The sequence below is a fragment of the Gossypium arboreum genome, chromosome 13 (genome assembly GCF_025698485.1).
Source record: "Gossypium arboreum isolate Shixiya-1 chromosome 13, ASM2569848v2, whole genome shotgun sequence".
In the NCBI taxonomy this organism is placed as follows: Eukaryota; Viridiplantae; Streptophyta; class Magnoliopsida; order Malvales; family Malvaceae; genus Gossypium; species Gossypium arboreum.
In genome coordinates this window covers 124,464,855-124,479,502 of record NC_069082.1, presented here as the reverse complement: position 1 = coordinate 124,479,502, position 14,648 = coordinate 124,464,855, and the positions used below count along the sequence as shown (strand labels likewise).

The following is a 14,648-nucleotide window of genomic DNA, read 5'->3' as shown; positions in this document are numbered from 1 at the left end:
TTCTTTCAAGAAGAGTTTCGAAAGAAATATATTAGTGAAATATTTATTGATCAGAAACGTAAAGAGTTTCTTGAGCTGAAGCAAGGTAATATGATAGTCACAGAATATGAAAGAGAGTTTGTTCGATTGAGTAAGTATGCCAGAGAATATGTTCCTACAGAGGCCAAGATGTGCCGACGATTTGAAGACGGGCTCAACGAAGACATCAAGGTATTTGTTGGGATCCTTGAACTAAAAGAAATGGTGGTACTTGTCAATCGAGCTTGCAAGGTTGAAGAACTACTTAAGGAAAAGAAAAAGGTAGAATCTGAGACACGAAATTGGAAGAAAAGACCAATGAGTAATGCACCCTCACAACAACCCGGAAAGTCAAGAAATATGAATCCTAGTTCCCAAGTTTCAGCTGGGCAATCATATGGGAATTCTAAGAAGAAAAATGTGGGTCCTAAGTCCCAGACTACTTCGGCAGCTAGTGTAGAGAACTCGAGATTTGTTAAACCCGAGTGCCAGCGGTGTGGTAGAAATCATTATGGTCCGTGCAGAGCAAATGAATGTTTTCGATGTGGTTCTCCAAATCATTTTATTAGAGACTGCCCAGAGAGAGCTGAGAAAGAAAAATTTCAGTATACAAAAGCAAGTGATGCGGATTCGAGGGGAAGGTATCCAAGAAAAGCTGGGAATGAGGCAAGCAGTAAGAATGTAGCCAGAGATGCAGCAGTTAGATCTAAAGGTAGGGCTTCGGCTAGAACTTATGCTATTAAAGAGCGTGAAAATGCTTCATCACCCGATGTGATTACTGGTCTGTTTTCTCTTTATGATGTTAATGTTAATGCTTTAATTGATCCCGGTTCTACTCATTCGTATGTATGCATGAAACTGGTGTCTAGTATGAGTATACCTGTTGAGAACACAAAATTTATGATTAGAGTGTCGAATCCACTAGGCAAATGTGTGATAGTTGATAAAGTATGCAAGAAATGCCCTTTAATGATTCGGGGTCATTACTTTCCGGCCGACTTGATGTTGTTGCCGTTTGATGAATTTGATATTATTTTGGGTATGGATTGGTTGACATTGCATGATGCTATAGTAAATTGCAAAGAAAAGGTTATAGAATTAAAGTGTGAAAATGGTGAAACTCTGCGGGTTGAATCAAATAAATCAGAGGGGCATTGTCTAGTGTGATTTCTTCAATGTCGGCTCAAAGATATTTGAGAAAGGGTTATGAAGCTTATTTGGCGTATGTAATTAAATACAAAAGAAGTTGAAAAGAAAGTTGAATCAGTGTCGGTTGTGTGTGAATTTGCGGACGTATTTCCAGAAGAATTGCCGGGTTTGCCTCCAGTCAGGGAAGTAGAATTTGGTATTGATTTGATACCAGGAACAGTTCCTCGATTCCTCCATATAGAATGGCACCAGCAGAGTTGAAAGAATTAAAGTCGCAGTTGCAAGAGTTGACTGATTAAGGCTTTGTGAGACCGAGTTTTTCACCTTGGGGTGCTCCCGTGTTATTTGTGAAAAAGAAGGATGGTTCTATGAGATTGTGTGTTGACTATCGGCAATTAAACAGGGGTAACTTTAACTAATAAACTGTATTAATTGGCCCAACCAAAAATTCTAGAAAAAAATTAGTAAATAGATATATGAGTCTAGATTTAAGGAAAATTTACAGATCTTGATTTCGAGTTTTGTAACTCGAGATATAATTTTTCTTGTAACTGTGACGCAGGTAGCTAGAAAGCTGTGAATGTAGAAATAAATGATTCGAAGTTCTTAATTCGATAAATTATGTTCAGTAACACCTCAAGCTCGACTCCGGCGACGGTCTCGGGCGTGGGGGCGTTACATGAAATGTTATCTATCAGAGAAAAAAAGAGAGAAAAAAAGCATCATCAAAGCCATCAAATATTCATATGCATGAATGCCACAAATCCAATGTTCATTTATAATAATGGAATCAAGCTGGGAATACCCTTTTCTTGTTTCCACCTAAAGAATCATCTGTTTCAAGTTTCATCTGCAAATCCTTAAATAAATCAACTAAATTTGGCTTTCACATCATTTGTTTTCCCTCTGTATTGTGTAGAACTAACATCGAAAATCCGAAAAACCCGAAAAAATTGAACCCATCAGAGTTCACTCAAACTATTTAAAACTGAATCCAAATCTGGTGTTACAACAACATGCTTGTTAACTTCCCCAACAACACAACATTGCTTCTTTGCAGTATCAACAGCTACAACATCCTGTGCAAACACACAACTCAAACCCGGATTTACCTGCATCGATTCGGAGAAGTTGTTCAGACCAATCACCGGCACGACTTCGTCGTGTTGCAATTGAAAACATATGACAAATTCGGATAAATCTATGAATTGTCAAGTCACTTACATCATAAATGGTATCCCCTAACTTCAACTTGACGGCACCGCTTTTATACACTAGCATTTTTCCCATGAGACCTGCAGGTAACTCGGTTAACCCGCACGTCTTCTTTGCCGAACGTACAGTCCTGGATGAACCGGAGCTGCTAGCACCCTCGTGCCCGGCCTTTATAATCGGCAAAGTCGGTGGTAACTGAAGAAATAACATCATTGGTTCCAAGTTCTCCTCCTAAGCCAACCCATCAATAAGCATCATTATAAAAAACCAGGGGACAATAAAAAATATTAGATTCATGTACTTGTTTCATTACTAACCATTAAGCCAAGACCGACTGCAGGCTCAATCGAATTTTCACCGTAAGCTACATTTTGCGCGGCAAACTCCTCTTCGTCGAGAAACTCTACGATTGCGAAGTCAATAAGATGTAAACAGGTTTAAGTGGATAACAATGTCACATAGTCAGTTGTGTAGTATGGTGCAATGTCGGACATCAACAATCCCGTAATAACAGGACATATGACATATGACATACCTGGACTTCCGGAGTACGGTCTCCTCATAGGAAGGGTTAGAGGATAGTAACTGTAATAATCCTACAGGAAGCATTCAAACACAGAAAAACGGAAATACAAAACCAGTAAGTATGCAGGCCAGTCATATTGGATTGCATTAATAAACCAAAGTTAACATACCCATGGTTCTTTGTATTCTTTCTCCACTCTCAATCGCGATCCATGAACGCCACCTATAGAAACATCGACTATAAGAAACCGCTCGAAATTCAACTCGATCACTAGCGAGACATCTTATGTAAGGATAAGCATACCGCCGAAAGTTTCTCCGCTACTATGATTTGCACCTTTGGAAGTACCGAATGTTTTTATCGAAGCTCCTCCTCCGAAACCGAATGCAACTTGTGAAGACGAAACTGAACGTCAAGAAAAGCACAAAACTAAGAGCTTAGATGTAATGTGTCCCAATTTTTGTTCTTTTTATACAACCTTTACAATTACAAGTATCATTAGGATCTACCATTAAAAACAAAGCAACTAATCAACCAAAATTTTGCTCAAATGCTTCTTTGAACGAAATTTCCTAAATAACACATAACATATAGTGAAAAATTTACCTTTCTTTTCAACCTTAGGCTTTGTCCTTGCAGATGTTTGCTGTAAGAAAATAACACATAACGAGAAAAATCAATGCCTGTCATCAAGGAAACAGCAATGGAAAAAAAAAATTAGCGGAAAAAGAGTACATTTAAACGCTGAAGCAAATCCCTGGCTTGAACAGCATCAATGTCTTCGACCACTTCACTGAAACCAAACAATCAACGAAAAACAAACTAAACAAAAAAGACAAAAAAAAAACAGCTTTCGAAGTGAAGAAACCAATAAAAAAACGACATTTACGTTTTAACCTCAAGCTTTGGTGCTTTGCGGGGAGGAGCTTTGGGTGCAAATCTCATCTGCAAGAAACCCCAGAAAAAGAATCACAAAGAAAGCTCAAAAAAAAACATTGATGGAACAATGATCAATGGATATGAAGTTAAAAAAAGGTGTTGAAACAGACCTTTCTGGGGGCATTGGTTTGCTCTTTTTTTGGTTCCATTGGATGAACAAAGAGAATTGAAACAATGATCTGAATGGATTGGATAAACAAGGATTGAATCGAATTTGAATCAATGAATGAATGAATAAGGAGATGCGATTGAAACTTTGTAAAAACAGAGACGCAAAGCGATAGTGAAGAAAAAAAGGCGGCTAAAAGACAATAGCGAAACTATAGGTGTCGCCGAACGTGAAGTATTTATATGTGTAATAAACCTAGATCGAACCAAACTATTAAACAAAAAATAGGTGGCGGTTTAAATATTTAGGGTTAATGTCATGTTTGGCCCCTGCATTTTCACCTAATGTGTAATGTGGTATTCGTAAAAGCCAAATTCCAATTTGGTAATATTATATGGTGTATTAGTGTACCCAAAATCTTAACATCTCTTAATTTACACGATGACTTAATAATATCGGATAAATAAATATCATGTGTTGATTTTGAGTTGTGTTTAATGCTTAAAAAATAGAAATAGAAAAAAATATTCAAATAATTTAATCACTTGATAAAATCAATCAACCGGTAAAATTTATAAGCAAAATTCAAAAACAATTGTATAAAGTCATGTAACATCCATTTATTCGTTGTTGTCAAGTTAGCGGGCACATGACTACGTGATAGCTTAGTACATATACCAAATTAGACTTTTTATTTGTATAAGTACCATATTGTACATTAAGTTAAAGTTTAGAGGCCAACTGTGATATTAATCCAAATATTTAATATGTTATTTGTAAGTATTTAATAGCTTATGGAAGAACCGCAAGCTCTTCATCTTTCAAGGGAAAACTTGGAGTTCAAGCAAGATAATCAAAGTTTCAACTAGTTTGGTCAATCAATTTTCTTTAGTTGTTAGAGATGAATCGATTGACGGCTATGAACTCTTGTATGAGGAACAATTGACACGGGTTTGGACTTTTCTCAATGCTGATGGTGCTGTTCAAATGGAATCAGGGAGTGTAGCAGCAGAGGGAGTTATGCATGATTAGAATGGAGATTGGGTCTTTGGATATAATCGATTCCTAGGGACCTGCTTGGTCTTTGATGTCGAACTTTGGGGCATTTTAGATGACCTAAAACTCATCCAACAAAGAGAACATGATAAGGTGATAATCCAATTGAATAACTTGGAGGTTATTAAAGCCATACATGGAAGTGTTAAGAAGATTTCAAATTCTGCTCTGATTAGAAGAATACATCATATATTGTCTCAAGAAGGTTAATGGATATTACGACACATTCTTAAGGAGTATAACCAAAACGCGAATTATTTAGTCAAATTGGCTTTTGCAAAAAAAGAGGATTTACAATTATTTGAGATCCTTCCAAGAGAAGCACTAGAATTTCTTGAAGCAAACAAGGAAAGGAGTTTTTTTCTATGTAATTTAGTATTGTAATGTTTTATTTGCACAAAAAAAAAAAGTCTAAAATATGTATTTATGTAATGAGAGATAATATGATATATGTAAATATATAAAATTAAAATAAAATAAGATAGTGGTATTATGGTAGAATAAAATAAATGAAAAAGAACTTCATATGTTGATCGATGATCAAAGTGTTTACCGCTTGGTGTAACTAGAATTCGGTCACGCTAGTCAGTTGTCATATTCAGCAAAAATAAATAAATGAATGAAAAGAAATAAACATGTTATTTAGATATTTCAAATAAAATATTATATTTAAATAATTTTAAAATTTTATAAAAATATAATAATAAAAGAAAAATATATTTATACAATAATTCTTATCATTTGATCCGTGGTTAACATACATGTTAAGAAATCTTTACCTTTCTGTAGGTCCAACATAATTTATATATTTATATTATATTCTTGTTTATTTTTAAAGAGAAATATGCTTATTTAAATTTAATCCATATCAATGATTATATTATATAATATCTACAATACATATATAATATAAATTTGAAAAAAAATAAATGTAATTTTAAAAGCTAATAATTAAATAAAATCAAAACCTTAATTTCAGATTAATATTTTTATCCAAACCTTCTTAAAAAACAACAGATAAACCTCGAACATTAATAGATAGGATAAACTGATCCATAAAGACTTACAAACCGAACCGTTATCACTCCTAGTAAAGCATCACTTACAGTTGCATTACATCCATGCTTGCATTTAAGTTCATCTCTCCTTCCATTTACTTTTATCTGTTCCTTTCTACATTTTTTCTACAAACTAAACAACAATTCATTAGGTTCAACAGAACACGATGCTAACAAAACAGGCCAACACCATCTTTTTTTCAATTTCATGAGAAGGAATCCAGTCATACAAGTAAACATACATAATGATCATAAAACTCTGTCCGCGTCACTCTGGACCTGGGTGGAGTATCGATATCCTAATTTCTTCCGGTTTGTACTGCTTGAACCGATGCAATTAGTTGACTCGTGACATGAGTGTACTGGACGGCCGTGTGTTGTGAAGTATAGTGGTCTGCAAGTCCGTAATCTGAGAAGTTCGGTTCTATATGTATGAAATGGCCTGGCAATGATCGTTTAGAAATCGCATCTTTCCAAATATCAGAAAACTCCTCCATGATTTGTTTGGATTTCTCTAGTGAAGAAATCGGAAGATACTCCACCTGCGAAAAGGAATGAACAACTTCTATTGAACTACGGTTGCGCAATAAGTTTAACAACTAGGGTTTTTCCTGGACCCAACAGCTTAAAACACCAAAAAAGTACATTGGGATTTCAGGGAATAACACTGGATAGTTTAACCTGGAGACAGGGACAAGACGGTACCAGTATTGAATGTTGAAGCAAATGTAAGACGCTAGACATTCCAGTAAGTATGAACTCATAAGCATGCATTGATTTGCTCATCCTGACTCACAAAACCTGAAATCCTATCTATCCACCAGAAATTAGGATTTATATTTGAGAAAAATCAATATCAGCTTGTTTCCCAATCTCTGTAACACTGCCCTAAGATGATACATAAAAACCCACATTACTGAAAAACCTAATCTACATTAGCATTCTGAAAGCGTTATTAAAGTTTAAGACAAGTAATAACACAGTACCTCCATTAATATACCTCTAAGAACTACAAAATCATAAACACTTTGACATTCCGAAAAGAGTAAAAAATTCCAACCACATAACGATTTGCACACTGTTCTGGGTTTTTTATAATAAAAAAAATACTGAAGCTCTATCTATCCGCTATACAAATACTGAAAAATCAAACACCGCCTTGTTTTCGAATCTCAATGGCACTGCTCTAGGAGAAAAAAAGGAAACAACTTTGCCCATCATTTCATTAAAACGATACAGATAACCAGCTTCAGCAAAAAACAGACCTACATTAGCAGTCCGAAAATATGTTTTTAACTTTTAAAGTATTAAGACAAGTAACAACACAATACCTCCATTACTATTCCCCTAGTGACAGATTGCTATGAAATACACAATCATAAACACTTTAACATTCCGAAAATTAAGAACATTTCAACCGTGCAACGATTTGCACACTTGTTAGGATTAACAAACACCGAAATGGCAAAACCCTAATTACCCACTAGAAATCAGTGTAGTTATGGTGAAAAATCAAACATAAGCTTGTTTCCCAATTTTATGGCAGTGATTAAGGGGAAAAAGAACAACTTTATCCATCATTTAATCAAAATGATATAAAAACAGGCTTTAGTGAGAAAAAATCTACATTAGCATTCTAATTGATGCTCTAAAGTATAAGACAAAGTAATAATACAATACCTCCATCACTATTCCTCTCAAATTTTCAGAATGAGAAGGTACAACTTTGCCTACTCTCAATTGAAAGTCGCCTAGTTGGTATTGAAACCCCTACGAGAGAACAAAAATGATATCAGAAGTTCAAGCCCATTGCTTCAAATCCCCAACGATCCATAAATGAAAGGGATTTGAAAGAGAGAAGTGAAATCAAATTACCTCGAAATTAAGGGCGACCCTGGATTTATAAGACTGCAATTTCTCCATTATCAACTGAATAGAAGAATCAGATTCCAGGACAATCTTATTGAACCGAAGCACGAAATAGTACTTGTTTGGTTGTTCTGGAAGCGAAATCCCGATGAATTCACGCGGGAACTCGGCGGATAACGTTTGATCTGAAGAATAACGTAGTTTCATTAACCGATTGATCGAATTAGTGAACAGAGAAGGGAAAAAAGGGTTAAAAATAATAGGGGTGGAAGAAGTAGCTGACCTCGTAACATGGGTTTATAAAAAGTGAGAGTGGCTTTCCAACGACCTTCTTTGACGCCATTGATGCTCTCGACGCATTGCGAAACTTCGTTTAGGATTTGGCTGTTCACGGTTGATCCTGCATTGGGCTGCCAAAAGAAAACCCTAGGCAAAGAAAAAAAGAACGAGAAACGAAATTGAAAACTTTTATGGAAATCACTGGAGGAGAGTTTCAAGTTTGAATCGAAGATTTCCTTTTTTTTTTTTTGGTTTATTTACCATTTCAGAGGCATCGTCGTCGACTTCTTCCAGTAGCGATTGTAACGCTGATAAGCCGCCGGAAAATGTGACAGTAAACGGCGGACATAAGAGGCTCTAGGGACTTATATCTGCTTATAGATGAAAACGGTGTCGTAAATAAACCAAAAAAAAGAAAAGAAGGGTAAACTCAATTATTTAAAAAAAATTGTCATCTTTTATTAAATTACTTAAAAGATAATTTCACAGTTTTTAAAATTTACATAATAAAAATTTTAATCCTTAATATTTATATATTATATTAATTTGGTCTTAATTTTAAAAAATTAATCTTTAATATTTACACATTGTGCAATTTAGTTAAATTTAAAAGAATGAGAAATGATAATATTATTATCGTAGAATTTTTTAGTGTTTCGATTTTTGGTATATTTCTGATCAAATATAGTTGATAATTTTATTTTTTAACTTTTTAAGTGAAAAGGGTCACAAAGAATAGTAAAATTACAAAAAATCAAATTACACAATGTGTAAAGTTGAGAGTTAAATGTTTTAGAATCAAAACTAAATTGACACAAAGTATCAATGTTGCTAATATGCTAATTTTAAAAGTTGCCACATTATTTTTCATTAGTCATTTAACGACCGGTGATCGAAAAAGATAAAAATCGTATAATTAAATAAATATTTTGTAATTTTTCGTAATTGAATGATAAAAAAATTAACAATAGTTGCATCACAGCATAGTTTATCCTAAGAAAAAAATCACTATATATATATTAGATATATTGACATTTTTTGGTTCAAAATATATATTGATTATTTAAAAATTTTAATATTGTTGTTCTAATTTAAAAATGAAGGATTAATAGGTAAATTCCTAGATACGAATAAGTAATTATATAATTATTAAGGTGCAAAACAGAAATTCTAGTTATTATTCTAAACTCGCACATAATTATATATATATTTGAATAATTTTATTATAAATTCGATTATATTTGATTTTTAGATGATATTTAAAATTACCTATAATCCTTATTTAACTCATAAATAGGAAGATAATGCGTTTCAATACACTTTAATCTACGTATACGCATTGACAATAATACTCATACTAGTCGAACTAAGACTCAATCAACTATAGTTATATTTTTATAGATTAATTATTTGGTACATAAATATATTGATTATTCAATGTTAGATGAGAAAAGAAAAGTAAATAAGAATTTTAGATGAGAAAAAAGTAAATAAGAAATTTCTTTTAAATAGAAAAAAGGATTAAAAAGTAAATTCCAAAATATTAATCGAGTAATTACATAATTGTAATATTTTTAAGGGTTAATATCCAAATATTTCAATTTTATCCGTAAGGTTAAAATAATATAAAATGTCATTCTAGTCCCTTGACTTTTCTGTACGATTTTGTAATCTCAAGAAACCTTGTGTAGGGCTAGTTCTTCATTGCTTTTGAAATGTGTTTTTGAAAAGTGTTATGGAAAAATGCTTTTGAGAGTACTTTTGAGAAATGCTTTGGAAAAATTTAAGTGTTTGATATTGCTTTGTCAAAAGTCTTTTGAAAAGTAAAATGTCCATTTTAGACATGATATTATAAAGTAACAAATATGTATTTAAATAATGTTTAAATTAGTTAATATTATGATATTTTAGTAAAATATAAAAAATAATTTATTATAACTTATTGTTAATATTTTAATATATAATATTAATTTTAAATATTTCTAAGTAATTAATATTAATTATTTATTAAATTTAATTAGAATATATAAACTATATTTAAATATTTAAATATAATAATTAAATATTTGTAATTAGATATTGACACAATTGTTTTATTTTAAAAATATTTTTATTTTTAATTAATGCTTTTAACACATTTGTAAAACTCATATTAAATAACCAAGAAAGAGAACACAAAATAATAGCATCAAACATATTTTAAGTCAAAAAATAAGGTTAAAAAAAAAAATAACAGCCAAAAAATATTTTTTAGCTAAAAAAATTAAAATTTACTGCTTTTTCATCTCTAAAAAAGTTCATCTTAAAAATGATATATATCCTTCGTTACTTTTAAAAAAAAAAACTCTGTCCCAAAAGCAATGGATAACATGGTCGGCCCTCCTCTCCTTCCCATTCTCTTCCTCCTTAATTTTATCCTCTCTTCCAACCCCCCCCCCCCCCCAACTTTTTCTTTTCTTATGTTTTTTCTCCTTTCTTTGTCCACTTCTCCAACGACCATTCCACCAAGTTTTTTGTCTCAACCACTGGCGCTACGGGCCTTAGTTCCAGGAATCTCCTGTCTTTCACCTCTCCTTTTTTTTTTTAATTCTTTTCGCTGTGGCGGAATAACCCCAATATTTCTCCCCTTCCCCGTAGGCTTTTGGTCGCTGAAATGGTGGAGGAGAGATTCTTGGCCACCTTGTGGTCTTTCCACGAGTTTCCCTTGGAGCTTGGCTCATTTTCTCCGATCGGGAGTTTCCTCGGCCTTTGTCTTTTACCATTCTAGCAAAGGTTATTGTGTTTGGTAGACTGTCATCATCGATAGATCTCGACTGCTTGTGCATGGTGTTGACGAACTAGTTGCACACTTGCACTAGTCCCATGCAATCTACTTGTTGATGTTGCTCTAAAAGCTATGGATCTTCCTCAGTCGGTGGTTCTCAACGATTTCCACGATGGTGATGGTGATCCTTCTCATGGACCTTGCTACAGTTATCGCTCCCCTTGGTGGTGGTTTTGCTAACAGTGGGTACGACAACCCTATTTTCTCGGGTTTCTTCGACCAGACCACACTCTCTCCCTCCATTCCCACTTCTATCAACTTATCCCAAACCTCATTCTCTCCTCCTTACACTCGGACCACCCTATCCTACGAATATCGCCTTGTTAGTTAAAACGCAATAACATAGACTATTATTGCAGTTAGCAGTAGATTTAAGTTCTTGAAATTAAAAACCAGAAGTACATATCAGCACCTTGGGAGCAGCCATTCAATCTTATATACAATAGTATATATTTATGAACTATATATAAATCTGTTGCAGGCAAACTAGTGTAACCAGAAAGATAAAAAGTCATTGTTTCATTAAAAAAATTCACCCAAAATAGAAAAGCCAAAGGAAAATAATAAACAAAGGACTATATATATATAGTCTGAAATTCACAGAAACAAGTGAACCCCACTGAGTAAATTCTTGGCTTCCATTGCGGAAACCCTATCACTGGATATTCAACCACCTGCAAAATCCAAAATTTATGTCCCTTAAAAGCTGGCTAAAAGCAAAAACAGCCATATTCACAAGTTCATGTCTTTTTTTTTTCCCAATATACCATTATCGGACCTTGAAAATGCGGAAATCATGTAAAAGTGGAAGAAATGGAGATTGAGAGCTTGGTTGTTGAATCTGACGAACTTTTTGATGATTTATAATCATCATAATCAAGCCATGAATCTCTATGTTTTGGTGGCCATTCATCAATGAAACGATGGATTTTCCTTTTGGGTTTTCTTTTGTCATCATCATCCTGATCATGCTTGCTTTGTTTCAAGCTTTGAAGTTGCCATGAAGTACCATCCTCCATTGATGAACCTGAGAAGCTCCTCCTGGTCCCACAAGGCTCATGATACACCACTTGTTTTAACCTATATATAAACTCAAAAACCAGTAGTAAAAAAACTAAAAAGACATGAGCTTGAATTGAGTCCAAGGTTGTTTGTGACCGAACCTGTAAGAGCTTGAACCCAACAGACAAAGGGTGGGTTTTTCTGTTGATGCATGGGTTTCAAAGGAAGACAAGCTTAAAGACAAGCTTTGGGTTGCTGTTGAAGAAGGGTTCACCATTGTTATACCGGTACTAGCTGCTTCTTCTTCTTCCACATGCTTTCTTGAACGGTTCTTGCCTCTATGCATGTGTCTTTCACAGTACTTTGAATCAGTATAGGCTAATTTCGAGCACCTCCATTTTTTCCCATCTGTTCTTCGACACCTCCCTGGTTCCGGGTCCACTTTTCTCTCCATTCTCATCTCACCACCACAATTCCATCCAACTGCCAAACACAAAACAACAATGAAACACAACACAATTCACTACAAAAAAGTACAAAGTGGGGGACTCTTGCTTTTACTTTTATCATGTTGATGAGGCTCCAAGAAGCTTGTTTTGATGGTGAAGAGGAGATAAGATGGTATAGGGATGCCTAAAACCATGTACTTGAAGATTAAAACTTGGTTTTGAAGCTCTTCCCATTGAGTTGCAGTAAAAGGAAACCCGCTGCTGTTTCTTCCACTCATCATCATCATTCATTCAAGCAACTAAAAATTGAGTCTTTAGACCTCAATGTTTAATGAAAGAGTTGATCTATGATCAGCACTTCGTTTTATAACATTACTTGAGAGGCCTGCAAGTGCAAGAGTGCGTGTAGAGTAGGTATATATTTATTTGATTAAATTCTGTTAGAAGTCCCTAAACTTTATGAAAGTTATGAATTTAATCATTAAATTTGATCAATTTTAATTTTTATATTTTTCAAAAATTAAAATTTTAGGTATATCCATTTTATTAAGTACAATTGTAGATTTAGTTAGGAAGAGCAATTTTTGGTTAAACCAAGCTATTCAAGTTTTTCGATTTTGGTTTAGTAGGGAGAAATGGATCAGTCGATTTTGACTTAGATTTAATTAGCTAATTCGGTCGTTATCAATTTTGAATCTTAAAATTGAACTGACTGAAAAAATGATTTATTTTATATTATTTTTAAATTATTTGAAATATAAATATATTTAAAATAATATATAATAGATATATAATAATATAAATTAAACTCAAAACTTAAGGTCGATTAACAGAAAAAATCAACTGAACCAAGCGAGTCAAAGTCAATTTAATTTGATCGATTTTTTCAACTAAAGTCGGTCAAGTCAATTTTTTCATGTTAAAGTTAATTAAATAAGTTAAAAAAACCCGATTAACTAAACCGATTACTCTCCCCTAAATTCATTTTAAGTCTTTATATTTTTTGAATTCTAAAATTTTAATCTTAACGTAAAACGACAATTATTAATCCGTGAATAACATATGAAAATAGTAAACTAAAACGATATTTACACGTCATATCATGAAAATAATAGAACTTAATTAAAACTTTTAAGAATATAAAGATTAACGCCAAAATTTAACCTATTTATGTTGAGGGTACTATTTCCCAACTGCAAAATCCTTCTAAAAACACGGATGAAACTAATGGTTCTGATTATGATGCTGCTGCTGCCATGCCATTTTCTTCTCTCTTTTTCTTTTAATCTATCACTGACACTTGAAAATCATGAGAGAGAGAGAGTGGGGGCTTTAATATTAACTGCACATCTCTCTATTGCTTTCCTTTTTTCTGACATATCAGATTAAATTTGGTTCAATGGCTGCTCTTGGCTCTGACAATGCTACTGAAAACACATAAAAGAAATGGGTTAGTGGATTTGAAAAGACTGTAAAAAAAACAAAAGGCAGAAGGAGAAGTGTTGTTGTTATTATTATTATTATTATTGTAAGAGTTGGTGTCTGACAGTCTGAACCAAATGCCTGCTCTCATGGGAAGCTTGCACAGTTTTAAGCTTTTACTGCTACTTACTTTAAATTTTTTTGTTTATTATCTACTTCTTGCTTTTTCATGGTTACCCCAGTATTCCCCCACTTACCATACAATTCCTTTTCAATTTGGGAAACTGGGAAAATGAAAGGTTAGTTCTAGGGTTCTTTTGCAGCCTAACCAATTATGTGATTCAAATATCAATATATTTAATAAAATTATTTGTTTTTTTAAGTATTTTTATATATTTTTGAAAGATGATATATTCATAATTTAATTCAAGTTGAATATTTTAGATATAATACTTTTACCTTTTTCAAATTTAAGATTTAATGATAAATTTAGCTACTAATATTTATATATTTTATCAAAATAATCTTAATTGTATTTTTGAGTTTTTTCAACCATCAATTTTGTGTTTTTTTTCAAACTAACAAATTTGATGACAATAAGTTAAAAAAATTGAGCGTAAATGATATGAAATATTTTTAATAAGATGTAATTTATTATTTAGGTAATCCGATAAAATAATTACACGTGGAAAATAATAAAATAAATAAAATTTAAAAATAACTCTTAATTTAA

General features: G+C 32.9%; 3 protein-coding genes across 5 annotated transcripts; all 3 read right to left on the bottom strand.

The window, feature by feature from the left end:
- Positions 1-2,002: 2,002 nt before the first annotated feature.
- Positions 2,003-4,166, bottom strand: LOC108463242 (uncharacterized). The gene is made up of 10 exons (XM_017763183.2): positions 3,958-4,166; positions 3,798-3,853; positions 3,644-3,701; positions 3,515-3,554; positions 3,212-3,313; positions 3,078-3,130; positions 2,918-2,978; positions 2,700-2,785; positions 2,392-2,613; positions 2,003-2,279 (listed from the first exon to the last, which is right to left on the bottom strand). The coding sequence occupies exons 1-10, from the start codon at positions 3,994-3,996 to the stop codon at positions 2,130-2,132; spliced, it is 867 nt and encodes a 288-aa protein (XP_017618672.1). The 5' UTR covers positions 3,997-4,166; the 3' UTR covers positions 2,003-2,129.
- Positions 4,167-6,012: 1,846 nt separating this feature from the next.
- On the bottom strand, positions 6,013-8,627 carry LOC108461559 (mediator of RNA polymerase II transcription subunit 20a). Of its 2 annotated transcripts, XM_017761430.2 has the most exons (5): positions 8,480-8,627; positions 8,223-8,365; positions 7,946-8,124; positions 7,751-7,840; positions 6,013-6,612 (listed from the first exon to the last, which is right to left on the bottom strand). In XM_017761430.2, the coding sequence occupies exons 1-5, from the start codon at positions 8,491-8,493 to the stop codon at positions 6,370-6,372; spliced, it is 669 nt and encodes a 222-aa protein (XP_017616919.1). In that variant the 5' UTR covers positions 8,494-8,627; the 3' UTR covers positions 6,013-6,369. The 2 variants fall into 2 exon arrangements, with proteins under 2 accessions (XP_017616919.1, XP_052879662.1); XM_053023702.1 differs by lacking the exons at positions 7,751-7,840; positions 7,946-8,124; positions 8,223-8,365; positions 8,480-8,627 and adding an exon at positions 6,776-6,888.
- Positions 8,628-11,362: 2,735 nt separating this feature from the next.
- On the bottom strand, positions 11,363-12,917 carry LOC108463287 (growth-regulating factor 6-like). Of its 2 annotated transcripts, none has more exons than XM_053024432.1 (4): positions 12,606-12,917; positions 12,206-12,527; positions 11,810-12,122; positions 11,363-11,716 (listed from the first exon to the last, which is right to left on the bottom strand). In XM_053024432.1, exons 1-3 carry the CDS (start codon positions 12,778-12,780, stop codon positions 11,837-11,839), a joined length of 783 nt encoding a protein of 260 aa, XP_052880392.1. In that variant the 5' UTR covers positions 12,781-12,917; the 3' UTR covers positions 11,363-11,716; positions 11,810-11,836. The 2 variants fall into 2 exon arrangements, with proteins under 2 accessions (XP_052880392.1, XP_017618722.1); XM_017763233.2 differs by having other exon boundaries at positions 11,821-12,122.
- Between the last annotated feature and the right edge of the window lie 1,731 nt (positions 12,918-14,648).

Bases quoted from the DNA above. Each gene is read 5' to 3' on its own strand.
- LOC108461559 (XM_017761430.2), bottom strand. The intron at 8,125-8,222 runs GTCAGCTACTTC...GTTATTCTTCAG, and splicing joins TTATAAACCCATGTTACGAG to ATCAAACGTTATCCGCCGAG. The intron at 7,841-7,945 runs GTAATTTGATTT...GTTCTCTCGTAG, and splicing joins GGGTCGCCCTTAATTTCGAG to GGGTTTCAATACCAACTAGG.
- LOC108463242 (XM_017763183.2), bottom strand. From the start codon at position 3,996: ATGGAACCAAAAAAAGAGCAAACCAATGCCCCCAGAAAG. The intron at 2,786-2,917 runs GTATGTCATATG...TCGCAATCGTAG, and splicing joins ACCGTACTCCGGAAGTCCAG to AGTTTCTCGACGAAGAGGAG. The intron at 2,280-2,391 runs GTAAGTGACTTG...GAATCGATGCAG, and splicing joins TAGGGGATACCATTTATGAT to GTAAATCCGGGTTTGAGTTG.
- LOC108463287 (XM_053024432.1), bottom strand. From the start codon at position 12,780: ATGATGATGATGAGTGGAAGAAACAGCAGCGGGTTTCCTTTTACTGCA. The intron at 12,528-12,605 runs GTAAAAGCAAGA...TGTGTTTGGCAG, and splicing joins GCCTCATCAACATGATAAAA to TTGGATGGAATTGTGGTGGT. The intron at 12,123-12,205 runs GTTCGGTCACAA...GTTTATATATAG, and splicing joins TTGGGTTCAAGCTCTTACAG to GTTAAAACAAGTGGTGTATC.